At 57.2% G+C, this 27,527-nt stretch overlaps 1 protein-coding gene across 1 annotated transcript; it reads right to left on the reverse strand.

The window, feature by feature from the left end:
* Nucleotides 1–12,093: 12,093 nt before the first annotated feature.
* STK35 (serine/threonine kinase 35) lies at nucleotides 12,094–26,771 on the reverse strand. The gene is made up of 3 exons (XM_050907475.1): nucleotides 26,294–26,771; nucleotides 19,805–20,552; nucleotides 12,094–12,240 (listed from the first exon to the last, which is right to left on the reverse strand). Exons 1-2 carry the CDS (start codon nucleotides 26,754–26,756, stop codon nucleotides 19,840–19,842), a joined length of 1,176 nt encoding a protein of 391 aa, XP_050763432.1. The 5' UTR covers nucleotides 26,757–26,771; the 3' UTR covers nucleotides 12,094–12,240; nucleotides 19,805–19,839.
* Nucleotides 26,772–27,527: the final 756 nt, after the last annotated feature.

Raw genomic sequence — 27,527 nt, forward strand, 5'->3', positions numbered from 1 at the left:
CATAACACCAGCCCTGAGCTTCTGCTTGAACATCAAGGGAGGAGGCGATCTGTCATTTTAAGAAATCAATGCATCTTCTCAAGGCAGACGGAGCTTACCATTTCATTTCACAGCTGCCAAGAGATTAACCATGCAATTGTCAGGTGTGGTTCTCTAACAGACAAGGAAGATAACAAATATGAGTGAAAGAAGGTTGATAGCCTTGCTTGGGGGGCGGGGAGGGCTGGCAGAGATCGGTATTTGGTAATAACGCCAAGTTTCTGCGGGAAATGAATGTTCATGCTCATGTCATGGATCGCAATCCTGCCGTTGGGGCTGTGTGTGCTGGGAACTGGACCTGTCCTTTTCCCTCGGCCTTGGTGGTCTGACATACGAAGAGTCCTGTGGATGTCCAGCTAACCCTGCCTCCTGTTCCAGCCATGGCCTGTGCCAGATGCCCAGGGAGGAGTTTAAAACAAGGCTTCCACTTTGTGTCCGTTTCCCTTGGCACCCTCCCATCCCATGATTTCTGAAGTTATGATGGCGTCTTTGTATTTAATAGCTCTCGGTGGAGAGCGTGTCTGCCTTTGAGCTGGTGAGGTCTAGGCTACTCAGGGTGTTCCTGTACCCCAGAACTGACCTGAAAAAGGTGGAGGTAGAAGATAAAAGTATTGCACAGCTGAGCTGAGCGCAGTGGCTGAGCTTCTCACGCAGCAAAGGTGAAATCCTGGGCTTAGCAAGCTTTGCTCCTCATTTTGGCAGGGTTAGGATGTCGCCTGAGCACTTGCTATGAGCATGGTGCACATTTGAACCAGGGTTTATTGCTGGAGTTGTGCACAGACTTTTGCACTGAGCTTGCTTGTACTTCTCATTGTCATAAATGCTAACCTTCCTCCCAAATTTAGCAGGGAAAAATGGAAACCCTTTGGCTGCCCCTATCCCAAACAGCCGGCCAAGCTGCTGCCTTGATTTTAGGAATATGAGCATAAACTTGCTCATAGTCTGCAGCTCAAATTTTACTGTTTTCCATAGCTTTGCATCAGGGATCTATTCAACCATAGGATTTTATAGGACTCCATGAATCTCTTTGAATTAATACAAATACAAATGTGTTTGAAGCATTCAAATGCCATGTACCCCCTTTTCCCCTCTCTCTCATCAGCTGAGCTGTCTCTATAGCAGAGCTGACAGCCGTTGTCTGCCATGTTTATCATTCTGCCTTGTCCTCCTGCCCACAGCATCAAAATAAAGAACTTGTTAGTCCTGTCTTTGAGATCAAGATATAAGCAGACAATTGATTTTCCTCCTTCTCTCATTAGGGAGCTCTGACACTTAATAAAACATGTATTTTCACTCTTGGGGTAAGCGAAACACCCAGATAGTGCCTGTCAGAGAGAGCTGGGAGCGGGGATTCATCTTTATGGAAAATCAATAGCTGGAACAGAGAAATTGGCAGAACCCAAATTAAAAGTCGCTGGCAATTTCTGTCTTCATATGTCATGTCTACTGCATTTCTGAAGCAGTGATTTGCTGCAAAGGAAACCACCACAGGGACAGGGAGGAGGATGGACTTTGTGTCTGGTTCTTCCTCTGCTGCTTCCAGATGGGACCTCGTGGGTGAAGGTGGGTGTCAGGCAGGCACAGGTTTGGAGCAGCTCTTTGGGCAGCCCCTGGTTCAAGGTGATCCCTGTGCCAGGGACAGAGGGCTGTTCAACACAGACCTTTCTGCTAGAGGTTGTGTGGCCACGGCCGCTGCTGGCAGCGCTGTCATGAGTCTCCCAACGTCACCACCTCCTCCAGGGTTCCTGACTGTGTCCCTGCATCTCCAGATGGTACCCGTAACTCGTCGTGTTTGCCTGGCCCCATGGGAGCGGGACTTTCAGAGCAGGGCTGCCCATCAGCTGACTGCACTGAGCTGCATCAAACCTCATTATCACCAGGGTGTGACTGATTTACTCACTGCTTGCTCCCAGTTTCACTGGTGCCTCATATACCTGAAACAAATTATACGTTCCTGATGATAGATCCCAAATCTAAATCATCGCCACTCACATCAGTGAACTCGCTTTGCTCGTCAGGCTGTGATTCAGAAGGCTCACTTGGAGAAGGAAGAGGGATGTAAGTTTTCTGAGCAAGCTGGGGCGGGGGGGAGGAACTGCTCTCCTGGGATGCAAAAGCCCCAGCTGGACCAGGCCAGGAAGGAGTTAATTGTGTCCCCGAGGCACCAATTATCTCCAGCTCATTACACCCACTAATGGCACCCTAGGAGGGAGCCCCACAGCCTGGACCTGCTGGAGTTTGGGGTAGCTGTTTGCCTACAGCAAGCCAAGAAGTTTGTGGGTTTGGAGGCTGGTTTGGGGCAAAAATCTTCCCTGGTCTGCGGCCAGCCCCGAGATCTGCTGCGTGCAGGGCTGAGTGCTCGGGATTTCCTCGGGTAAGGGAAAGGGAGCCTTCGTGTGTTAGCTCTCCTTTCCTCCCCTGCTGAGTGTTTGGTGGTTGGACAGCCCGGACAGGTCTCGGCACGGAAGGGGAGTCCTAGGACGGACAGATCCTCCGTTCTCCAGCAGTGACATTAATTTAAGTACCCCGAAACGTGTGCAGGACATGAGAGGTGAGAGCTCGTCTGAGCTGCAGGCTACAGCAGCGGTTGGTTTACCGATGATCTAGCTCAGGAAGATGGAGCGGGGTCATGGAAGCTCCTTTATCTTGCTGGAAGCTCATCAAAAGCCCGTTTGGATATCCTTGTGCTGTGCTGCACTTTGCAAGACAGACGTCCTTGAGCATAAGTTCAAGGCAGGCCGTCGTGTCCCAGATCCCACGAGACGGCCCTTGCTGGCAGGCTCATCCGAGCAGCGAGCGTGCATCCCCCTTTTTCCAGGAAAACTTCCCAAGGGGGTCACGTTTGCTTGGATGTGGGACAGAGAGCGAAGATGGGACGTGGGAAACTTGCTGAGCCTGTAGCCTTGTCCCCTGGTCGTCACCTGCGGTCGGTCCCCGCTCGGGGCTGCGGCTGGCGGGGAGCGCAGTTGGGCTAATGTCAGGATGCAGCACTCCCAGGGAGCCGGCTGTCCGCCCTCCCCGATGGGACATGAAAGCAGCTCCGAGGCTCGAGCATTCGTCCCGCTGGGAACATGGTGACCAGCACCTTTAGTGTCCTAGAGTATGGCGGGCAGAGCTGGAGCCTGCGCCCTGTGATTTATCGCCTGGCTGCCTGGCTTGCGCTCCCTTCCGTCTCTCAGGGCTGGCGCGTTAATCTGCAGTGCCAATGTGCCAGATAAACCAGCCCCAAGCGTTCGTTCCCACAGCAGCCTCCAAGCAACGGGGGGGCTGCAAACCCCCAGGGCATGAGCAAGGCAGGGGCATTTATTTCTTGCCATTGAAGGTTATGGTGGTTTTGGGAACATTTGTCTGTGTTCCCCAAAAACAGGGCCAGTACTGGGGCATTTCTGTGTTACAAGGAGGAATTGAGGCTCACGGTAAGATAACAACCTGCTTGGGTTTGTGGAAGAGGGGAGGTGAACCCTGCACGGCCACTTTAGTGCCCCTCACTGATTTCCAGAAGGCTTTTCAGAGGGGAAACGAGCATCTTTCACAAGACCGCAGATGCTGGCCCTTCCCGGGTTAAAACAGAAGCAGCCGTGGGGCTGGATTCGTGCAGAGGGAGCCAAGTTGGAGCTCGGAGCGGTGTGCCGCTGCGTCAGGCTTTGCTGCTGCTCGCAGGGATGCTTGCCCCGGGGGGCCACATCCAGCCCTGATGCTGGGGCAGGGGGCTGCGGCACTGCATGGCAGTGGTCCGTGTGGTCGATCCGTGGGAGCTGGTGGGGCTGCGACGCAGGGCCAGAGCAGGGGGGTCGCTCTGGGAATCCTGACAGCCCCCGGCTCTGGCGGCAGGACAGCAGGGGTGAAGTCATGCCCGTGTCAGCTCATCCATCCACGCCGCTCGCAGGCTGGTCCCGGGGGAAGCGCAGGCTTTGGCAGCTGTAAGTGGGGTTGGAGGCGGATGCAATTCCGGAGAACAAGATTCCCTTGCAAAACCTGTAAAAAAAAAAAAAAAATTAAAGTTCTTGGCTGAGAAGCTTGTTTAAAGATCTTATCTCTAGCAGAGGAAATAAGGTCTTAATTCCCTCCCTTGCTGCTTGCCTCCCAGCGTGGCTTCGCAAGTGCTGGGTCCCCAGAGGGGCGCAGGCCATTAACTCTGCCAGGAAACGAGCTGGAGATGAGAAGTGGCTTTTGTTTGTGGAACTGAGACTCACCTGAAGTGGCTCTGGGCGAAGCTGCTACCTCTGCCACGTTGCGGTCCCTGCTGTGGGGAGAGGCAGGTGGAGCGTGCACGAGGTGGGCACCCTGCACCCTGCGCCCCGCACCCTGCGCAGCTCCGCAAATGTGCATTCGAGGCAGAGAGCAGGCAAAAAAGATATTTGGCTTTCTGACTTGGCCGTCTTTCTTTTCTGAAGCCTTGGTTGGAATTGAGAGGTGGTTTGGGCGATGTTGCTCCCCCTGCTCCATCCCCCGGGTCCCCCGGGCAGGGCTGGCATCCCTGGGGCTGCCTGGGGTTTCTGCAGGAGGAAGGAGGGGATGGCCATGGCCGTCCCATGCACACCGGGGGCTGCACTGCTCCTGTCCGAGCCGGCACTGGAGAGCTGTTGGGATGCTGTGTGCAATGGGATAAAAGGTATTTAATAAGTGACAGCCTGATGCCGTCCACGGCCTTATCCGCCATGCGGCAGAGCACCGGGGCTGGGCTGTCCCTGTGCCGAGGACCCCCACGACTGTCCTGCGACCGAACAGGGGGACAGAGGGTGAGGAGGGTTCACCCTCCTGCCTCGCAGCACGGCGGCCGGTGGGGAGAGCAGAGCCCCCGCTCGCCAGCGTGCCGGCTTTCGTACCCTCGCGTCTCATCGTCACCTCCACCCGCACAAAGAGCCTCGTCTGAGTCATCTCCCGGCTAAATGGAGTGTGTGGGCTTACCGCAGCTTTAGCTGTTCATCCTCTGCTTTGCTGGAGCCTGACATGGGGTAAAATAGAGCTATTCATCAGTGTGGAGATGAGGCAGATCAATGTCCTGTACCAATAAAACAGGCCTTGCTCTCCTCCTACCAGCTCGAGCAGCTGGTGTCTCTCTGTGCTCCAGCGAGGACTGCTTAAGTGGCTGCTGCTTGAGGAGCTCAAGAGATCTTAAAAGAAATATGGACTTAGGTTTTGCATTGAATGACTTAATGCTCTAGCTGTAAAACGCAGTGCCAGAGCCTCTGTGGAGAGGAGGCTCTTGAAAATGTTCCTACCATGTGTGAAAGCAGGGAGAGGGAGAGCAAAGCTGATGGCGGCAGCATCTCACCTCTGCTCTCTGATGTTAAATCCCTCCAGGGTGCGGTGGGTGCTTGCCCAGCTGGCACTCGGGACCGCAACTGGTCTCATGGTGGTGGTGGCTGCCACAGGTTTCCTTACCTATCCATCCCACCCTTGCCCTGCTGCCTGCCTGCTGCCTGCTGCCTGGCCGTGGCCTTTGCCACGTGCAGCTCTACCCCAGCATGTGCCCCAGGGTCCCCAGGGAGCAGGAGGGCAGGGGATGGCTGGTGCTGGGGTACTTTTGTCAGCTATCAAGTACTTGAAGCGTCTTTGTGGAGTTTAGCAGCCCTCTTTGCATATGAAATAGCAGGTCTCCAGAGAGCAAATCCAGAGTGAAACATTTCTTCTGGTGACTGACACCAACCTCTCTCCGCTAACGATGTTAAAAGCTTTTCGGTTGTCGGCTGTGCCGGTCACCTGCCCTTACCGGCTTCTCGCCTGCAGCGCAGCAGCACACGTGCGAGGTGACCCGGGCTCCCACCCCAAGTTCCTGCTGAATTTCATCTTCATCACATTTGCAGGGGCTGAGCTAACGAGAGCTGGGGCCCAGGGGCCATGGGAGCTCACGGAGCACGTTACGTGTCCGGTCACAGAGAAGTGCATGATGCCACGAACCTGGAGGGCGGCAAAACGATCCTTCTCACTGGTGTAGCTTAAAACAGAGAGAAGTCATGAGAGCAAAAGGAGCCTTCTTGGAGGTGCGGCAGCGTTTGTGCTGGGGAGTCTGGGGGTGACCGCATGTGGTGGGGGACAGCGGCGTGGCACAGCCGCTCTCTGCAGCTGCACTTGTCACCAGGACAGGGACAGTCTCGGGGCTTGTCCCACACCCGCTGCCAGCGCAACCGGAGCCAACCCAACCCCTTCCCTGCCTGCAGGCAGGACGCTCTGGGCAGGACCGGGGCAGATGTTTGAGCACCCAGAGTTGCCCTCGCAGTGGGTGCCATGCAGTCAATGCCCCTCGGCCCCGAGATAACCCAGCTGGAAGCTGGGAGGGCTGGGAGAAACGCGACTTGGGCCCCTCCTTGCTTGCCTGCTGGTGAGCAGGGCAGCTCTGGCCCCTCGGCATCGCTCCGGCTGGGGCCGACCAGCCCCACTGCGGCCCCACTGGGCTGAAAGCATCCATTTTAGGTCCCTGTCGGCAGCGATTAGGGAGCACAATGCTGATGGCCATGCGGGGGGAGCCTGCGGCCGTGCGGCCGGTGGTGCTGGGGCTGCCAGAGGGGGAGCGGGAGGGGAGGACTGGCCGCCGAGCACGTCCCAGCGCGGGCGCTGCCGGCTGCCCTGGGTCGCACGAGGCTGTGGGGCCGTTATGCAAGGGCTGGCGAGCAGCAGTGCATGGCCCTGTGTCCCACGCCGGCTCAGGGTGGCCCAAGCTGCTCAATACCTGGGAAATCACTGGCTGCTGTTCCCTGCCCAAAGGAAAACTTCTCGTCGCTGCAGGATGCGGCTCAGCCTCGCTGTGCTTTTCCTATTGTGGATGTCAGTCGTGGCACTGGGGGTCCTGGCTGGAAACGGGGCTACAGGGGCTCCCAGCTGCTGTGACCGGCTTAGTTTTGGTCCGTGCATCTGGGATTTGTGCAAAGGGAGAAAATATTTGTGGCTACTAAAGCAGCAGTTCTGCAGGGCATTTTCCTTGCTGGGTTTGCAGCCTCCTCCAGAGCGGGTGGCCGGCTGGGCGAGAGGCTGCTCGCCCTCTTTGGCTCCCGAACCGTGGGACTGCCAGGGAAGGGGCAGGACAGGGAGGCATTTCCGCAGGCAGCATGCGGGCAGAGGCCGAGCTTGCCTGCCCCGCTAATCACCATGGCCTACTTGGTGTCTGCAGCGAGAATGGGGCTAATCCTAATCTGGGGCGAGGATAAATGGCTGTGGGTGCCACATGCCAGGGAGCCACGTTCTGGTTGGCACTGGCCACCATGCCTTGGTTTAGTGCCCTAAGCTCCTGGGGTCAGGCCGGCTAGCCCAGCCCAGGCTTAGCTGGACCTGCCCTCCGGGATGGACTCGGTACCGCTTTAGGGCCTTGGTCTGCCCACCGGTGCTCGGGGACTCCCCTTCCTTATAAAAGCCGCTGCTGGCAGCATGGCTGAGGACAAACGCACAAAGCCTGTGTTTCAAGTTGTGTGTGGCTTTTCAACCCCATCAAATAGCTTTATTCACACAAACGTCTCTTAATTTACAAAGCCTCTGCCACTCATACACATCAGGGTATCCACAGTGTTCAAAGAACTTAAATAGAACGTCTCATACCAACCCGAGTAAACCAAGTACAAAAAATATTTATATAAAGTTGTTCACACATAGGTCCTAGATTACCAGCTTCTGTGCAAAAAAAAAAGAAAAATACAGATTCATTTACTAATATCATTATCTTTAGTCTGGAGTCTGGGTTTAAGCCTTCTGCTCTTCCTAGCTCAGCACAGGGGCTGCAGGGAGCGGGGGGAGCCTGGAGCAGGGCTGGGCCAGGGTGCCCCTGTCCCGGGGCTCACCCAGCGCTGCTGGGGGCCCGGCCCCTCCCCGGCGTGGCAGGGAAGCGGCTCTCCTCTGCAAAGCTCCTGGGTTTTGCTGGATGAGTGAGCTGAAGGCCCAGGGTGGGCTGGGCAGCTGCTGGGGAGGGGGCAGGCACCAGAATGGGGACACCAAGCCCTCCCGTGTGGCCCCTGCGAGCTCTTCCAGCAGCCTGGACGTCACCCTCGGAGTTAAAAGCACTTGTGCTGACTGCAGAGAAACAGGATTTGTCAGGTCAAAGCTGGAAGAGAGCAGCTCCCTGCGCTTTCCTTCCAGTTGTTCCCACCACCCCGACACCCTGCTCTGAAGCGTGAAATGCTTTTGGACATGAAGGGCCACACGCTGGGACGTGCCCGGTAACCAGCTGAGCAGCAGAGGAGCCGCCAGCGCAGCTCTCCCCACCACCAGCGACGGCTCCCGGCAGCGCGAGCCAGCAGCACGAGCATCGGCCGCATCCTGCTGCCGAGGGAGCCAGGGGCTCTACTTTCCAGATGCTGCCCCTCTGTTGAGCCTCAGACCCGCGCAGCCTGGCCGATGGGATGGGAGGCTGCAAGGAGCCGGGCTAAAGCACGCAGCCTGCTCCTGCGGCACGGCCGAGCCGGCGCGGGGCTGAGCACCGCACGCCCGTCCTGCAGCAGCGTCGCCGAAAGCGGACCAGGAGCCCCCCTCGCCCCGGGCAGCTGTAGTGTGAGGCTTGGGCAGCGCACGCCCTGGGGTAACGAAGGAAAGCAGCAATGTGTTTCCCTGCTCTCGTGACCTGCAGAAAGCACAGGGAAACGTGTCCCGGTTTGTGCCCTGAAGCAGTTGCCTCATGACGCTTGGCAGGCTTAAACCCAGACTCGGTACTGCATACAGAGGAGACATACAACGCACACAATGGAGGATTTCCACAACGATGGTAATGCTTGTTTTAAGTCTTATTGCTCCAGAAAGGCTCTGGGAGCCTCTGATATGTGAAGGAGCTGGGTCCTGAGGAGTAAAGGAAGACCACAGGGGTAACTCGTATCTGTCACTAGCACCGCTGAACCTCAAACAGCAGCAAGGGGACAAGGGGGAGCTAATCTAACCCCTCTAGGCTAGAGCCACCTCTGCTCTCTCCTCCCCGTGGACCGAAGCTGGCCGGGAGATCCCCACGACACCCGCACGATGCCGGCGGTGTCAGCCTTGCTGCAGGCTGGTGCAGATAACACGTTTCCCAATCCTCCTGAGGCTTGGCTTGTTCCCCCCACCCACCCCACATCCCTCTTGTAAACAGCATAGTCAGAAGTAAACAGTTTCATACAATCACTCCCCCGGCGCGGGCACCGGCTGGGGCCCCGCAAGCCCAGAGGGCAGCAGCGTTTCGCGAGAGGGTGCTTGGCTCCCCCCGCACTGACCAGGCCCCCCCAGCACCTGGATGCTCAGCTTCGCTGCGGCCAGGAAGAGATGGAGACAGCCTGACCCTGGGCTGGGCAATGGGCTGCAGGCTCGATGCTGCTTTCTTAAGCTTGAGTTTTCCCAGCGGCGCATCCTAATGCCAAAAACATCTACAGCGGAGGGAGAAGTTCAGCCTGCAGGAGCCGGGCAGGAGATGCCCAACAGACCCACCTGGGAAGAGAAGCCTGAACATCCTCCGTCCCACAGCACGTGCAGGTTTGAGCTGTTCCCCTGTTCCCACCTTGTTCTAGAGGGAGAGCTGGTCTGGGCCAAAGTAACTGGCAGGAGAGATGCTGGGAGCTGTAAACATGAGGCAGGTTCCCGTATAGTCTGGGGAGTCGAGCACAAACAGCAGCAAAATCATCAGGGAGAAATGCTCTTAAAAGGACAAACTAATCAGGGAAACATCCACATTGGCCAAAGGCTAGCAGCCTAGGACTCGTCCTTGGAAGTGTTTGCTAAATCCTAAGTAAGGCACTACGGTCTAGCTCACTAACATCAAGCTGCTTTAAAAACACATCTGCAATGCAAAAAGCTGAGGTGGAGACGTGTGGTTTGAAGATGGCCTGAAACAGTGGTGGACCAAGAGGGCTGACCCTCCCAGGGCTTGCCTGGCTCCTGCCTGCCCGCTCTCCAAACGGGAGCTGCCTGCCAGGCTCGCTCCTGTCCCCAAGAGAGGAGCAGGGTGCTGGCAGCCGGCTGGAGGCAGCGGTCCCGGTGAACAACCCGCTCACCACCTTCCACCTCCAAGTCCTGCGTTTCAGGCTTGGATTCCACACATGGAAACCTCTTGCTAGGAAGTTCCCTTCAACTGGGGTGTAACGCCTGGTGAGGGGCCCTTCCAGCAGGGAAAGCCACGTGAGCAGGGCTGGGAGGGAAAAGCCCTCTTACTGCACCCGTTCGAGCCAGGGTTAGGTTATAACAGTTATAACAGTCAGGAGCACAGGCTCTGTCAGGTGGAGGAAGGATGCTCCAGTGATCAGGGCACTTGTGAACTACAGGGTTCAGCTCTCGTCTCAGCGCAGCCCCTCCTGCGGGATGCAGGGCTCTGCAAGCCCTCCCCGGGAGCTGCGGGAGAAACCCGCCTGCAGCTCCTCGGCACGGCCGCTGCAGGGATCTGCTGCTAGTTAGAGAGAAACGAGAGCAGCCAAAGACTCTGTTCAAAGACCCTGAGAGTGCTCTGCGGCCAGGGCCGAGCACAGCGCCTGCTAACCAACCCCAAACTGCTCAAACCCCAGTAACCAGCCTGGAAGGAGTCTGTACAGTCATGGTCTGGCTGTGGCTGGCCACAGCCCACAGAAGCATCCCTAGGAACAAACAGAAGAGCAGTGTGGGAATGGGGGCTTGGCGCTGAATTTGTGCTGCCCGAACCTTCACAAGTCACAGACAGATGGTCTGGAGCCTCCTGGCATCGTCCTCCTAAGAGGGACCTGCCCTTCCTGCAGCGACAGCCCTAGCTTTGTGTCCTGGAATAGATGGAAGAGAACAAAAGAAACCCCTCCCTCCTTTCCCTGCTTTAGCTCTGCCTTAGCCCACCTGAATTTCCTGCATTTCCATTCATTCCCGTGAGGTCAGCAAAGTACACTGAGTAGATACAAGGAGGCGCTGCCAGTTCAGGAACCTTCCAGTGATGACACAGGAAAGCTGCGACCTGCACGCAGGCAAGGAGCAGTTCCCACAGCCAGGGACGAGGGGGTCGGAGGGACCCTCTTTCTGCCTGTGGCCCTGGCCAGCTCCGGCTGCAGTAAGGGCTGAGCACCCGGCCAACTCGTGAGCGATGCTGGGTCAGACCAGCCCGCTCCCCAAACCGCTGCCGGGTGATTTAGCTTGGTGAGAAATGTTTTAGTTGGTTCAGAACCTGCAGAGTGGAGAAGACGCGGTGCTTTACATTGCATTTACAGTGAGCAAAGTCTAAAGACCATCAACACGGGGTCAGCCCCAGAATATTAGTGTTGCTCTAAATATAGGCAAGGAAATAGAGTATTAACTGCTCAGCCTGAGGTTCAAATCTCCTTACCTGAGCTGTACTGTAACCAAACCTAAACAGCAGCATGGCCTTTTGCTTCCTAGAGATAGTTATCTAGCAGGGAAAAGTGTTTCCTGGGAGGCTAGAATCCAGCCCGTGAGCCATTTAGGCCAAACCTCCTCCTCTCCCAAGTATTGTTCCTAACAACTGAAGTTTGGCATTAAATGGATGAGAGTAGTGGACTGCTTTCTGTTTCTCTTGTATGCAGACGATGTCCACCTGAAAATGTACCTCCGGGCTCCCCGTTGCCCTCTGTATAGAAAGACCGTAACAAACGTTACTAGTGAAATCCAGCGCGGGGAGAAGGAAGGTCTGCCCGTCGCAGCAGCAGACCTGCCTTGCCAAACGGCTTTCCAGCTTGTTTATGCTACTCTATCCTAATGTCAACTGATCAGCCCGGGCAGCATCCATCCATTCAGAAGCTGCCTGGCTATGAAGTTATTTAGCTGCTTGCAACACGTGGTCCGAGACACTCGCTTTTTCTAAAGCATTGCACTCCCGGTGCAAACCTAGCAATCACTTTGCTCCCATTTCCCCCCCGGCAAAAGCAATAGCTTTAAACCCAAAGTTGTGCCCAGCCGGACTCAGAGCTGGTGCCTGGCAGCACACCTCGCTGCCGGGCTGCCAATTCCCACCTCCTTATGGAACCAGATCTTCTCTAGAAACATCTACTGAGTCAATGGCAGCACAGGAGACGCAGCGAGGGCTGGGCAGGGGCAGCTCTGCACTCTGGATCTTGTTTAGAAGTCTCGTGGGCATGATAGCTGCCAGCTAGCGCTCTTCTACAGGCCCCTGCAGCCCCCCTCGCACCCCCAGAACACCTCTTCCCAATAAAACAAAGTAACACCCAAAGATTTCACATTGCCGGAGATCCTGCAGACCAGGGATCTTCTGTATCATCGTCTTCCCTTATCTTTGACTTCCCTCGTTGCACGTAAATAATGGAGATTATGGGTCCCTGGTAAATAAACCTGCAAGAAAAACAAGAAAGGAGAAAGAGAGGTCAGGTATGTCAGTGGTTTTGTCCCAGTTACTACATTGTGACAGCGTCCTGCCAGCCCTCCCGCTGCCACCTAACCCAGACTGCAGTCAGGTATAGCAAGCAGGATCGCTGGTTCAGCGTGCTCGCTGCCCCTCTCCTTTCATTCCCAAGCCTTAATTAAAGCGGCATTTGAGGGTCTGGGAGAACTCGAGATGAGCGCACACCTTCTCGTTACACAGCCCCAACCAACGAGTGCAAACAGCAACGCCTACGAACAACTGCACCGGGTGGAAGGTGCAACGGTAACCGGATTGGTGCCGGAGTCATCCGGCTGCTGGATGGAAGGGCTGGAGGACACCACTGTGGAGAGGGCATCCACTCCCACAGCCTTCCCGCTGGTCCCAGTTAGTCCGAGACGGGCGTTGCCACATCTCTCTGCTTTGCAGTGCTTTTGTTATCGATCCAGGCACTGCGGAGCTGGACTCGGTTTACAGTCATTTCTTTCTCAGGAGTGATTCAGACAGCCCTGCACAGAGCACGCTGCCAAGGGCAGCACGCATCCGGCTGCCCCAGCGTGCGGGCTGAGCTGGGATGGGTTGGCTGGGGGTTGAGGATCGCCCCGCAGAGCCCGTAACACAGCCTCATCTCGCAGGGCTCGTTGTGGTGACAGCCCGGCTGGAACAAGGACGAGCATTACTGCAGCAGAGCTCAGCCTTGAGGCTCCACGTGATATAAACCGCGAGCGCTGGCTCCCGGTACTCCACCAGGAAAGGTGGAACAAGCTGTGACACCGGGGACGCCCTGCACCGCTCGCCCTGTGCGTCAGCAGCAGCTCGGGCTTCTCAAGTGGCTCTGCAAGAGGCGGTTAAAATCCATTTCAGTGCAACTGAAAGCCGAGCAGGATGGGTTCGCGGCGCGGCTGTGCTGCGCTTGCGACAGCCCACGAGGATGCTCAGTGTCAGGGATCTTAGGGAAGAACAGGCAGATCTTTGCTGCACCAGTCCCTGCTCTGGCCAAAGCCTCAACGTACAGCATGCCCCACGGCCCCTGTAGCACCAAGGGTGCTGCACCGATTCATCCACAGCCCCGGCACCGCACCCTCCCGTCCTCCGAGCTCAGGGACGCAGAAATGCTCCACTCCGCACATAAGCCACCAGCATTTTCCACCCAGTTTGTTTGCAACCCAGGAAATTCCCTGTGGACATGCCATCCAGCAGCAGGGCTGGACCCAGCAGAGGAACAGCACACGTGCACGCGATGTCACTTCTGTGTTAGAAATACATCATTCAGGATGTCAGAACCTGCAGAGGAGGGACCAGCAGAGCTGAGGCCAGGAGTTGTGCTGGGAAGCAGCAGTGATGGTTCGATGAAAGCTGGGACCCACCTGCCTGATGGAGGGACCCGGGGGTCTCCCCGCTGCTGTCAGCTCTGCCCGCTGGCTCCTCGAGGGCTTCCCGCAGCAGGGGACGGGGCTGGAAGTCACTGAAACACATGCAAACCTTCAGCCCAAGGGGAGGGCCCTGCTTCACTTCATCACCCCTCGTGCTATGCACGGCTGGTAATTTTCCAGGAGTTAACAGCAGTTTAATTTTTCCCCAAACTTGAGCTCTGAGCTCACAGTTACATGGAAAAAAATTGGGGGGCTGGATTTAGCTCCCCCCTTCAGCAGGGGCAGGTCCTCTGCCACCAGGAATGAGCGAGAGGCTCTGCAGACACACTGAGCAACAGCAACGGAGCAGCGGGAAGAGACCTGCTGAAGAAAAACTGCCACTGCCCAGCAAATTACTCAAATCCCTTTGCCCTAGGAAATCTCATTAAAGAAATCCATGCCCGAGGAACACATTTCTAAAGGAAGAGGCTGCCTCTGCTGCTCGCAGCAGAAGCCAGGGCCACGGCCACGCTGCTTTTCAGGAGAGGTTAACAGGGAGATGCCGCCTTTGCAGGCTGCAATCAGAAAAAAAGCCTTTCTGTTTGAGAAAGCAGGCTTGCGAGAGGCACCCGGACATCAGGTCAGGGGCAATCGCGCGAGGAATTTTCTGGAAGATTTCTCCTGTGGTGCAGCTTCATTAGCAAGTAGGGCAGCGTTTCTGTTCATGCTTCCCTGGAGTAGGAGCATTTTCAGGGAAGGCGCTTGCTTGAGCAGCCCCGAGTTCACAGCTCTGAGACAGGAGAGCTCACTCCATTGACGCACGTTGTTTCAGGGGCTTGTTCAAGAGCTTTTAATCCCTCCACTGATGCCACTTATAGTTTTAATCAGCTCAAATGTTCATTCAGCATCAGCAGGATATGAACCAGCAGCCCATGGAGTCCTCATCCAGCACCTAAGGAAGATGACACCAATGCGTGGGTCACAGCAGAGATGGGAGGTGGCAATGCGGTCTGCGTGGTATCAGAGGACTCAGCGCAGGGGAGGGAGAGATAACCCAGCACCTTCTCGTGTTAATCACATTATCTACCCCTGCGTGGGAACACAGGGTACAAGGGAAGGGGGCTGAGAGCCTGCTTTATCTCCTAAGTTCTTCCTCATGCTCTGTACGTGTATTTGTGACGCACTCCTTGGGAGCTTCCTTAAATCCAACCGCAGCGGCCTCCCCCAGGAGATAGAGCGGGGGTGACTGTGAGCAAACGTGACCACTAACACATCTGGCCAGAGGTGACGTGATCCAGTTCAACCTCAGGGCTTTGCTTCTCCCCAGGTAGAATCAACGCTGCCCAGAAAGATGTCACCACTCCGCAGGGTGGCCCTGCAATGCTGCACTCGCTGCTACGGCCAAGAAGAGGAACTGACCTTGCTTTTACTGTCCCGTGGCTTCTGTCCATGCCAAGATTCACAAACCACACTGAAAACAGTCTGAAGTCAGAACCAACGTTGTTTCAGAAATGAAAGCGCTATCCTTTTCCTTGACTTGCTCACCTGTTCCTGGCCAGCAGGGTCAGGGCACTTTTACCGCACGGTAAAATTTGAGTTGAGCGGTACTAACAGGCAAGACCTAACTTGATGCAACAGCCCTGCTCACTGACAGCTCGCAGAGACGCTGCTGACGTACGTCCAATTCCTGCCCTCCAGGTCTGAAATTCCGTAGGGCAGCAGTTTGTTAGCAGTGCTCAGGAGTGGCTGGGACAGCACCAGAGAGCTCTCGCTGGGGACAGGCACCATCATGCAGGGAGAGCAGATGAGCTTGTTCAGCATCAGCTCCCGTTGCATTTTGAAAATGCAAAGAGGACAACAACGCAAATGCAAACAGTTACTTTCAGCTGAAACCGGAATGATCAAAACCAGTGACAGAGGAGGAAGAGGAGTGCTGGAGTGAACCAGGCTGGCCTCGGCTGTCAGACACCTTCCTGCTGAAAGCAGCCCTCGAGATGCTGCAGTCTGCACCACGCCGCATGCACAGATTCCCGCCGTTCACCTTGAGCATCCACCCCAAAATCAGACCGACTGTTTTATCCACAGTGAAAATATCATGGAACATGATCTTAGCAGAACAAGCTGCCTTCCACACTGATCACAACCATTGCAGTTTGACGTCCTATGTGAATTAAAACTACAAAGTTTCTTACATGTACAACTGCAGGCGTGGGTGATGCTGCCGCTTGCTCCCCTTGTTTCTGTGGCCAAGGCCACTGGTGCCACTCCAGCGAGCAGCAAACAGCCACGTGCTCTCGCTGTACCGCGCTCCTCAGCAACTTGTCTAAGGCTTGCTCAATCCACACTGCACAAACCCACAACCTTAGAGGGTCCCACTGAAGCAGCGTCCGTGGGAGGCCCCTCGCCTGCCCTGGGGAACTCAGAGGGCAGCTACAAAAAAGACAGGCAAAGAAAAAGATGTTCGCATTGCAGGAAAGGAGGAGAGTGGCCCCAGCCTTCCAGTACTGCCAAGGAGGGGTGAAATACTCCTTAGTGTGCGGTGCAGTCACAGCGCTGGGCTATCGCACAGCTATCAAGAGACGATCAGCAGGTACCAGCACAATCCAGCCACTCCCTATCTGTGCTAGAAAGGTGTGCTGGTTTTAGCTGGGATAGAGTTAATTTTCTTCACAGTAGCTGGTATGGGGCTGTGTTTTGGATTTGTGCAGGCAACAGTGTTGATAATCCAGGGATGTTTTAGCTATCGCTGAGCAGTGCTTGCACAGAGTCAAGGCCTTTTCTGCTCCTCACCCCACCAGCGAGGAGGCTGGGGGTGCACAAGACGCTGGGAGGGGACACAGCCGGGACAGCTGACCCCAGCTGCCCAAAGGGACATTCCAGACCATAGGACGCCATGCTCAGCACATAAAGCTGGGGGAAGAAGGAGGCAGGGGGGACGTTCGGAGTGATGGCGTTTGTCTTCCCAAGTCACCGTTACGCGTGATGGAGCCCTGCTTTCCTGGCAATGGCTGAAACCCTGCCTGCCCATGGGAAGCGGGGAATGAATTCCTTGTTTTGCTTTGCCTGAGCACATAGCTTTTGCTTTACCTATTGAACTGTCTTTATCTCAACCCACTGAGTTTTCTCACTTTTACCCTTCCCATTCTCTCCCCATCCCACCAGGGGGGAGTGAGCCAGCGGCTGTGCGGTGCTTAGTTGCTGGCTGGGTTAGCGGTGCTTAGTTGCTGGCTGGGGTTAAACCACGACAAAAGGCTTTTGTCCTCTTTGCCTAAAAGGCATGCTTCAGGGAACAGCGATCTCAGGCTTTAGATAAACTCCTTCTGCAGAAGGTGGGGAAGCACAGTGTTCAAATAAGAAAGAGAAGACCTTTGTTTTGCCCAGGGAAATGCTGCCCACCTCTGCTGGACCTACTGCCCTGGGGCCACCAGCAGTGCTGGTGAGGGGAGCAAGGAGATAAGCAAGGAGATAAGCAGGCTCATCTCCACCCCAGACACCCTGGTGTCCAGCAGAAACCAAGCCAGAAACACTTTCCTGGCTGAGAACTGACATTTAATATCTGCATTTTGGAAGGGTAACAGAGCATGAAGCCTGCCGACTAGCAGGTGCGTGCAGCATCCATAGCAGAACTAAAGGCAAAGCTGCCGGGACACGAAGCAAAATCAGAAGAGGTGAGTGGCATACCAAAGAATAAGCAAAAATCTGATTGCCTGGGTCAGGGAGGGTTACAGTTTTCCAGGTTATGTCATGAACCAAGGCTGAGCAGGGTCTGAAGCTGTCCTGGGGAAGAACTCCTCACTGCATGACCCAGCAGCACTATAAGCTACACGCCAGTGCCACAATTAAGTTGGAAAAGGTTACCTGAGTTTCTCGGTCAACTTAAATTACCTGAGAGCAGAACTCAGGCCCTGCTCTAAATCCCATTTTAAGCTTCTCAAGCAGGTTTCCAATTTAAGATTTGCATTTAATAACAGCCAGAGGTAGGCTGATCTGAATGCACAAATACACAACGCATTAGAAAAACTCTATAGAAAAGCACACCAAATATTCTGCTGCCCCATAAACAAGCCAGAGGAACGCTCCCCACAGCACGACGCTCTGGGTTTGCGGTGAACATATGGCTGGCGCCGGGCTCCTATCTGGGCCAAGCGGCCACACTACGCATGCCAGGTTGCGTTATATAAGTGCATCCATCTCTGCTGCAGCTGTGTCACCGACGGAGCCGATCGGTGCAGACTCACGGCTGGCTCCGGCTGCGGATGGAGTGGGGTGGGGGGGTTGCAGAAGGCAGCTGGGTTTTAAGCAAACAGCCCCGGGGTAGGACTGTCCCCTCGGTGTTTGTTATCCTTGCATGTACTATTCTGCAGATATGCGCAGGATGAATTTTCCCCGGAGGGCACGGGCTGGTTGCATAACTCAGCAGCATCGTGTCAGCACAGAGCGATTGCAGATGGCAACGGCAAACCCCGACCCTCCGCAACGCAGCAGAGCTGCTCCCGACAGCCGGAGGAGACCCACGCCTCGCCCTGGGGCACGAGGTGGGGTGCCCTGCTTTTGCCCCAGGACTTTATCACACCCATCTTAAGGGCTCACATTTCTGCAGATTCACTCCCCCACCCTAATCCCCAGCCCACACTTGCACTGGGACCAGTAAGGAGCTCCAGCCCCAGGCGGAAGCAGTCGCATCAATTACTCGCGCTGCAGAACCTGGGCACACACACAGAGAGGGGACGGGCAGCACATCGCTTTACGTAAGCTCAGGAACCCTCAGGTGGGCAGCAATGAGGTTTGGTTTTTTAGCAAAACCTGCCAAAATGCACACACACACACCGCCCCCCCCTTCCCCACCGCCCTGCTGCTGGAAGCTCACTCTCAGGAGCGGGCCAGGCACACAGCCATCGGCTGCAGGGCTGAAGGCCGGGTGTTTGCTGGCTAGGGCAGCCATTTCGTCCCTCTCTGCTCTCTTGTATCTGTGGTCTGCTCTGGTCCAGCAGGATCTGTGCGGTTTCAGGGTGAGGTAAGGGCTGGGAGCCCAAGCTGCAACGCCAGCACCTGACACAGGCAGGCTTTCAGAGGTCTCCTGTGACCAGCAACAGTCAGGCAGCTCTGCAGGAGCTTGAAAAAGAACCTGGGCTGGGAAGACGTCAGCCTCACCCCCTTGTAATCTGTAGTTTTTCAGTTTCATTGAAGTGTTTGGCCAGCAGAATCCCTAGTAACAGCTCCTGTTTACAGACAGCTTTGCCATGCAGGCAACACCTCCCAGGCCTTTGGTGTCACTGGTTCATGACATCGCCAGCTTCCCCACATCCCTGGGGGTCCTTCCAGACCACGTGTGACCACCCAGGCCTCAGGACCAGGACCTCTGAGCTTGGCACTATTTAGGAACCAAGCTGGGGGGGGGAGCAGGGAGGGGACTCTGCTCGAATGGAGCTGAGCTCAGTCTGAGCACAACTGTTTTGTAAGCTTCCTTCCTGAGCAGACACAGGTCTACAAACTCGGATGCAGGAGACCAAAGCATCCTACCGGGTTTTGGCAACTGCAGTTCACACCAAAGGGAAGTCCTGCGTTTAACAAGGAAATGAAACGAGACGGACCCAGAAGACAGACCCACGTGCCTCGTAGGTGAAAGCAAAGGAAACGGCTTTGTCTGCGCTGAGACGGACCTGCCACTCAGTGCCTGCTCACCAAGCCAGCCCAGCCCCGAGGTGTCCTATCTGAGTTTCAGAGGGGAAGGGGACTGCGCTAGACAGCGACGTGCTCCCAGCACTGACGGCAGAAATTATACCACATAGCAGAGGAGGTAGAACTGGCAGCTCCTTCCCTGCCCCTGGGAGAGATGGACGTACCCAAAGCTGATGTCAGAAGGTGCTCGCAGGTCTCTCTGCCGTGCACCAGCCTGTCTCAGCCACTGGCCAGGACCTCTGAGGAGCAGGGCTCCTGCCCAGCCCTGCCAGGCCTTTGGGCAGCAGTGGGACATGCTGCTGCTAATTCTGTTTCCCACCTCTATTTTTGCAGTAGAATAGGTGGGGGGGGGGGGGGGAAAAAAAAAAAAAAAATCAGAAGCAGTGCTCTGATGAGTCACTATAGAAATAGCTCTGGGAACATAAAAGCCTCCTTTGTGTCAATACAAAGTGCATTATCGGCTGGTACAGCAGACAGAATAATAAAAAAACTGCGGATCACTTACCCAGCTGCAAAGCACAGCAGTGCCCTGCCCTGAATTTAAGCAGCACATGTAACCTGGTCCATTCTGGTTTCAAGCTCAAAGGCATCGGGTCGATCCTGCGGGTTAGCAGCCAACATGTCTTTCAAGAGCTGCTTGATCCCCTCAGACATGGAAGTCCTGCGTTTCTGAGGGATGTGCAGCTCCATCTTTGGGTTTTCTAGCAGCGCTTCCCCAACGGGCACAATCTCGGTCCCCTGCTTGATGTAGGTCCCCAGCAGCTCCTTCTTGGTCTCCGCGTCGATGAAAGTTATCCTCTCAATCATGGCCCAGATGATGATGCCGAGGGCAAAGATGTCAGCCTTGGCAGTGTAGTGTCCCTCCCAAACCTCAGGCGCCATGTAGAAATCGGAGCCGCAAGCCGAAGACAGCCAGTACTTGTTCACATTCACATTTTTGTTCTCATGCCCACCCTCCTTGCCCCGAGCAGTCAGGCCAGCGCAGACCTTACTCAGCCCAAAGTCGGCCACCTTGAGAACAGGCGTGCCAGACTTCTCGGTTATCAGGATGTTGTCTGGTTTCAGGTCCCGGTGGACAATATGGTTCTTGTGCAGGAAGGCAATGGCGCTGGTCAGCTGCAGCATGAAGCTCTTGTTTGTCGCTGGGTCGGGTCTTCGTGAGAGCACGTACTGGTTGAGATCTCCCCCTTCGCAGAACTCCATGACGAACCACAAGTAGCAAGGCTCCTCCGCGTAGCCCAGGATCCTCTCACCTAACCAAAAGGGACAAAAGCAAGAGTGGGTTTTTCAGATGCATTACAAAATGTCCACGCTAACTCAGCGTGGGCAAGGAACGCGTCTGGTTTATGCGGATAGTAAAGGCCTTAGGAATGTGACCGGGACCTATCGCGCTGCAGGGTACCAGCAGTGATGCTGGCACTGCTGTGGCTTCAAGTACTTTAGGATCCAATTGAGTGTCACGCACCAGCACCGCGTTTATCTGAGCCCATTGCCTGGGAGCCAGCTCGGGACCTGTTCCCAGCAAAAAGCACAGGCATGTGAGTGAGACCGAGCATGCGTCTTCTCAGGTGCCTGCAGGGAACTTTGAAGCGGAGGGTTATTTTCCTGCGCTACCATCAGGCAATTCTCCCCAGGCTCTGAAAGCCAAAGCAGCAGACACTAAAAGCACAATTAGCAGCGAGTCTACAGGAAAAAAAAAAAATCAGTTCTTTGTGAACGCCAGCTCTCCCACCTGAGCTCTGCTGCAGGAGGCAAAGGCTGGCTTATACCTTACACTTTACCAGTATAAGTGCAAGTGCGGAGTAAATCATACCCCTTAACATTGTGCCAGCACAGCCTCGCTGAGAGCAGTCACACCACTGTCAAAGCCTTGCAGCACACTGGCTCTTCTCAGACTAAATTTGTACGTTTAAGCATTATGTTTGTGCTAGGGGAGCTCTGCCACTTCATACAGCTTTTATTAAGTGCCAACAAGTCTTTAAAGAGAGGAAACTGGAGGCCCAAGCAGCAAACAACGTTTAAGTGCAATCTCAGCCACGCTTAGGAATATAACTGTCGCCTCGCTCGTTAGTACTGCTATTCAATATTATGCCCCAAACAGCTTCTTCCTTCACCAGACATCTCACTGAGCTCTTCAAGCTCAGAGCGTCTCAGGTCCAACTCATTGCATCCAGTTTTTACTTCGCAAACGCGCTGCCAAGGCAAACCACACTCTTGCACATAAACTAGACGCGCGGAGAAACGCAACAAGCATCATATCAGCTAACGGGACCGGGTCTGCCGCCGGCGCTCCCCAGGGCATCCTGGCATCGCATCGCGATGCCAGGATGCCCTGGGGAGCGCCGGCGGCAGACCCGGTCCCGTTAGCTGATGCCAGGATGCAAATCCCACTGCCAGACCCCTGCACAGAGCACCCAGCGTGTCATTTTGCTCTAGAAACTAGGGTTTTTTTTTTACCCTCAAGCACCATAAGGGAGAAGCTGGAGGACACCACTCACCTCTGCCACAGTATAACAAGTCACACGGACGAATCCGAGTGTTTTGAAAGCAGTTAAATAACTCCACCCATTTGACAAAGTTGGGTTTTGTTTTAGCAAAGCCCTAGAGAACATCTGGGAAAGCAAAATTCCAGCAGCAGGTAAAGCCAAGGACTACAAGGGACACCAAGCCTGCCAGGCGCCCGTGCCTGCAATGGTCAGCAATCGGTGTGGGTGGGAATATTGGTTATTTGCACAAACAGTCTGTATCCATGGCTACTGCTATGGAAATGAAAGTCTGCACAACAGAAGGATTTGGCTGCACCTCCCTACCCTCAGCAGAAGATGAAGGTTAGGTCTGGGGGATGGGAGGGACCGTGCACAGGCTGGAGATGCAGCGCGCTGGGTGCACTTTGAGGGGCCAAATGAGACACCCGAAGTGCTGGAGCGGGGTTCAGCACGCAAGCCCAAGGGCCAACTGGGAGTAGCACAGGACAGCTTGGCTCTGGAGACCAAAACGCTGACCGGGAAAAGCAGCTTCTCCGGTGCGAGTCACCCTTTGGTGAGACGAGCATGACAGCATGGAAACTGAAGCAGAGGCTGCTTGTCCCGGGAGCAGAGACCTTTGCACAGCCAGGACAGCCCCAGATCACACCGCTGCCGCTACCTCGGGTTTGCTAAACCCCAGCAACATCGCAGCAGAGCACAGGGCTTGGCTTTCCTGCTCTCCTCAGCACCCATACAGCCCTGACATGGGGAGCAGGAGGGTTTGGCTCTTCTCAGCCAGGAACCGCACCACGATGGGGAGCATGGCAGAGCCCCGTGCCTGTCACACACGGCCAGGAGCATCAGGCCAGCACAGGCAGGTGGGAGGTGAGAGCATTCACACGGCAGCACTGCCAACAGCCCCTTCCCGCAGGGAAGCAGCATAAACACTGGCTCACCAGCAGCCAGGACCTGCTGGCTCCAACAAGCCAAGGTTTGTTTTTAGCATAACGAAGGCTCTGGTTTAAAACTTGGCCCCTGAACCTCAGCAAGCGCAGGGAGGATGCTGCTGACCCAGCAGTAGCTGCAAGCACCATGCACTTCACTTTGGGTGGAGTGCTGCTAGGAGAGGCTTAAGCCAAGACTAATATTTCCTCATTTTCTTTCTATAATCTGAAAGTGTTTTAGTTGTTAAATCATCTTCCTGCCTTCAAAACAAACAGCTTTAAACATAAAGAGCTGGCAAGCCGCTTCCTAAAGATGAGATGTTAGCAAACCGAAGTCAAGCAGCCAAGAGCTGAAGAGATGCAGACGACAGGCCAGACCTGTTCTCCATCACGAAGCGAGCATCCCTGCGCGCTCCCTGCCCGAACACAGGACAGCACACACTAACCTCTCCGTCCCTGCAGTGCCTCTCCCACGACCTGTCCTGGGAGCTCATTAACAGCTTGCTAATTTGCTTAGCATCACGGGCATGGATCTAATGACAGCAGAACCAGCATCCCACTCCCCACTGCCACGTGTAACCTTTGACTCCCTCTGTGTGCCGGAGAGATGAGAGCCAGCAGCATGAAGCCTGGGTGCTTGGACTGATGGTAAAATGTGTGGGCGATGCCAGGGCAGCTCACGAGTGAGGCTGAGCACTGGTGGCAAGTTGGTGGCCCCACGGGTGACATGCTAGGAAGCAACACCTCATACCCATTCACTTAAGGCAGCTCTATGACTGCTATGGGTTAGGAACCCCAAGAGGGGCACATGGCCATGCACAAGCCCTGAAGGCGTGCATGTATCAGGGCACATTGCTCAAGTACGTGCCTCTCCTCCAGGCTCAGTGCCGGGCTTTCAGCTTCCTTCTTGCACTCTGCCCTTAAATTATTCCACATCTCATTAAAACGATGAAGGTTCAGGCGCCGTGCTGTAGCTGAGACCCGACATCGCCTGGTATCCCGACAGTTGTGCTCCCAATTCAGAAAGTCTCCGACTAATCCCCCCCGCCGTGCCCTGAGCCCCAGCACGTTGGCACAGCATCTGTGCAGGCCCGTAAATAGCCCAGCTGCGGTCGTGCAGAATGGCACGGCAGCACAGCTACGTGCCGGCTACCTCAGCCGGAGCAACAGCACGGCAGCTCCACGCGTGCAGCCCGCGTGCTGCGGACAGGGAAGGAGAGCAAGCAGACCTGGGAGGCTCATCTAGCTCTAGCTTTTGTTCTGAAAATATTTATCGGTGCCGTATCAGACCCAAAGCTTGGGAAGGCAGCGAGCGCAGCCTCTGCCCGAGGCTGTGGCCAGCACAACACAGCCCGGAGTGCAGTCGGGAGGAAGGCAGATGGAGGGGAGAATGCACTCTGGTTTGGGGAGTGAAACTGCTGCTCTCCAGCCTTGGGATGGAGAGCCCAGCTCTGCTCCCCTCTTCAGAGGGCTGCAGCAGGACCAGGGCAGGCAAAGCCCCCCCACGGCAAGGGAAGTTGGGGGGTCTCTTCTCACCTAGAGATGGGGGACACCTATAGCTACCCAAGAGCTTTCCCCAAGCCATGCCACCTCTTCTTGGGGTGTGCAACATGACAAAGGGGGGCAGGAAACCCCCATACCTGCCAGAAAGAGCTTGACTTGCTACAGCTGGACACGCACCCAAAGGGAAGAGTTGGCTTCTCTCGCAGGGAGTCGTGGCTGCGAGAGCACATAACGGAAGCACGCAGGCTATACAGAAATGAGGACACTGCCCTTCTTGGGGAGGCTCCCTTGGGTGGTTGTGGAGTGTGAAGGGAGAGCAGGATCAGGTCTGCATGGGGGAGAGCCAGGCAGGTCCGGACACGTCCCCGCAGGAGTGCGGAGGGGACAGGCAAGGCAGAGGCAATCTGAGAGCCAGAGGTTTGCTCGGAGGATGGGTCTCGGCAGCCTTGCATGAAGTCTGTGTCTGGCACAGGGTTTGGAGGCTGCCTACGCTGCAGGGCTCAGCTGGGCAGGGCTTGGGGAGACTGAGCTCCCCAAGGAGCGTACAGGACTCCTGGCACACAAGTTTGGGGAAGGGGGGGGGGACTGGGTGACTGGCTCTGGCTGTGACAGGTTGGGGGGCACCGAGGATACAGGGCTCCAGTATTTTTCCACATCTTCACTGCACATTGGCAGAGCTGGGTCTGACAAGCAGCCAAAGGAGCAGAGGGAGGGAGGGAGCATTTCAAAGATGTCACCATCACAATCATCAACTGTGGCAGGAGAAGGTGACCCCTGACAGCCCCGTGATGCTGCTGAGGGACCCCAGGGGAAGATGGGGGTGTCAGCCCAGGCTACAGGCACCAGTGCTTCCAGGGCTGTCCCCATAGAGCCAGCACTGTGACAGGAGAGCACAAAGAACGGTCCCAAAGCTGTAAGAACTCGAGGGAGCAGGCAGGGCACCGTAACGGGCTGCAGCCTTGGGGTGCTCAGAGGAGACAGGACTGTGCATCAGGTGGAGAGGGGGGAGATGTCCCCTTGGTGTGACTGGGGCAGAGACCGGTGAAGGTCCCCGAGGGACGTGCGTGGGCTGTGGCACAGGTCAGGGTAGCGGAGGGAGCCCCAGGAGGGGGGGGTGCAAGGGAGGAGGAGGTAAGCGCTGGCAGGGGGTACAGGGAAGGGCTGAGGGCAGCACACAGGGACGCTCCCCAGGGCTGGGTCTGAGCCTGGGGGTGACAACGGGGTCCCTCAGGAGGAGGGGCACGGGGCTGGGGTGCTGCAGAGGTGCAGGGCACAGGGAGGGACCCCACGGGCAGGGCACAGGGCTGCCGAGGCATGGGGTGGGGGCTTAGGGAGAGGTGTCCCCGGGAGCAGCACACAGAGGAAGAGGAGAGAGTGGAGGGGACACACAGGCAGAGCCCAAGGGCACAGCATGGGACAGGTGATGCTGTGCAGGGGTCCCAGGGGGTGCTTGGGGTGGGTGGTAGCAAAGAGGGGTGCTGGGGCAGCAGAGGGACCCTGTGGGGGAGCCCTGCAGGGACAGGACTGAGGCGGGTGATGGGAGCAGAGGGGAGCGAGGCTGGGGCAGGTACTACTGCGGTACAGAGGGACCCTAGGGCTGGCAGGGGTGACAGATGAGACTGGGACGACCAGGGGTGCAGTGGGGGGAGTCTGGGGGTGGTTATACTGGCAAAGTAGTGAGTTAAGGTGGACAGAGGGGTGTTGCGAGAGGTGGGGGGGAGCTTCGGGTGTTCCTATGAGGGCAGGTGATGCCAAGGAGGGATTTGAGCAATGGGCTGATGGGGGGGGGGGGGCAAGGGGGCTGCCCAGGGCAGGGGTGTCTGGGAAGGGGGTGACACCAGGGTGTCCTGTGTGGGGTATCCCAGAGGTTACCTACTGCGGGGGCATCAGTGACAGCAGGGAGGTGGCAGACCCAGGGTGCTCAGGGGTGGATAACCCGGGAGTGGGGTGACACTGGGGTGGGGGGCATCCAGGGAGGATGACGCTGGGGTGCCCAGGAGGGTGCTGGAGGGGGGAGGGGGTCTCCTCAGCGTGGCAGCAGTGGCGGGGTGCCCCGGGGCGGGTGTGGGGGGGGTCGGGTACCTTTGAGGGAGGTCTCGACGAGGCGCAGGTAGAGCTGGCTGCGCTTGTTGCCGTGGCTCATGCGCTGCCCCAGGCCGTGCCGCTGCAGGACGCACTCCTCGAAGCGCACCACGTTGGGGTGCTGCCGCCGGAGGCTCGTCAGGGCCCAGAACTCCGCCAGCGCCAGCTCCACGTTCTCGGGGGCGTCGCAACGGATCCGTTTCACCGCCAACCGGGCGCCGCTGCGGCCCGACACCGCCTCGTACACCACGCCGTAGGCCCCGCGGCCGATCTCGGCCAGCAGGCTGTACCGCGGAGCCCCGCCGCCGCCACCACCACCACTGCCACCACCACCACCACTACCACCTCCCGGGCCGGGCCCTGCCGCCGTCGCCGCCGCCGCCGCCATAGGGCCCCGCCGCGCTGCCCGCCGCCGCCGCGCCGCCCTTTGTGTCCCGCGGCGGCCGCCGTCCGCCGTCTCCATGGCGCCGCCGAGGGGGGGCCGCGCGCCCGCCGCCGCCGCCCCCCCCGCCCCGCGCGCCGGGGAGCGCCGCGCCGGGGAGCGCCGCGCGGGCGAGGGGGCACGCGCCGCCGCGTCGGAGGGCGGAAAAGCGCGCCCTGCCTGCCCCTTTAAGCGCTCGGCCAATCGCGGCGGAGCGGGACGAACCACGGCGGCGGCGGGGGGGGGGAGGAGGGCACCGCGTCGGGAACCGGCCTCCCCCCAACGGCGGGGCGGGCCTCGGTAACGGCGGCCCGGCCTCTCCAACCCGGACCCGGTAGCCAGGGCGCCGTGCCGCCAGGGCGCCTCAGCGCGGTGGGGGCTCAGAGCGGCGGCCGGTCCCCCCGCCCCCCCGCCGCCGTGGTACGCACCGCCCCGGTGTAAACAGGCCGGTCATCGGGGCGGCGGCGCCCAGCGGCCGCCCCGGCCTGGCTCGGTATCCGCGCTTACCTCCCCTCTCGGCACGGAACGGGGGAGGCGGCGCGGCGCGGCGCGGCTCACGGGGCTCACCTAGGGCGCGGCGGCAGCGAGCTCCGGGCCGGGCGCTGCGCGGCGGCGGCGGCGTGTGAACGGGCGGGGCGGCGGGATAAGAGCGGGGCCGCGCGCCCTGACGTAACCCCTTATGTAACGGCGGGGGTGACCCGACCCCGCCTCCCTCCCCCCCCCCACCGCACCGGGACGGTCGATGCACCAGGGAGGGGGTGATGCCCCGGGAGGGGGGGTCGTGCAGCGGGAGAAGGGACCCGGTGCACTGGC

The sequence above is a fragment of the Gymnogyps californianus genome, chromosome 17 (genome assembly GCF_018139145.2).
Source record: "Gymnogyps californianus isolate 813 chromosome 17, ASM1813914v2, whole genome shotgun sequence".
NCBI lineage: Eukaryota > Metazoa > Chordata > Aves > Accipitriformes > Cathartidae > Gymnogyps > Gymnogyps californianus.

Excerpts from the sequence above, each read along its gene's own strand:
- STK35 (XM_050907475.1), bottom strand. The coding sequence starts at position 26,756 with ATGGAGACGGCGGACGGCGGCCGCCGCGGGACACAAAGGGCGGCGCGG. Across the intron at positions 20,553-26,293 it reads CGTCGAGACCTCCCTCAAAG|GTGAGAGGATCCTGGGCTAC; the intron begins GTACCCGACCCC and ends CCTTTTGGTTAG.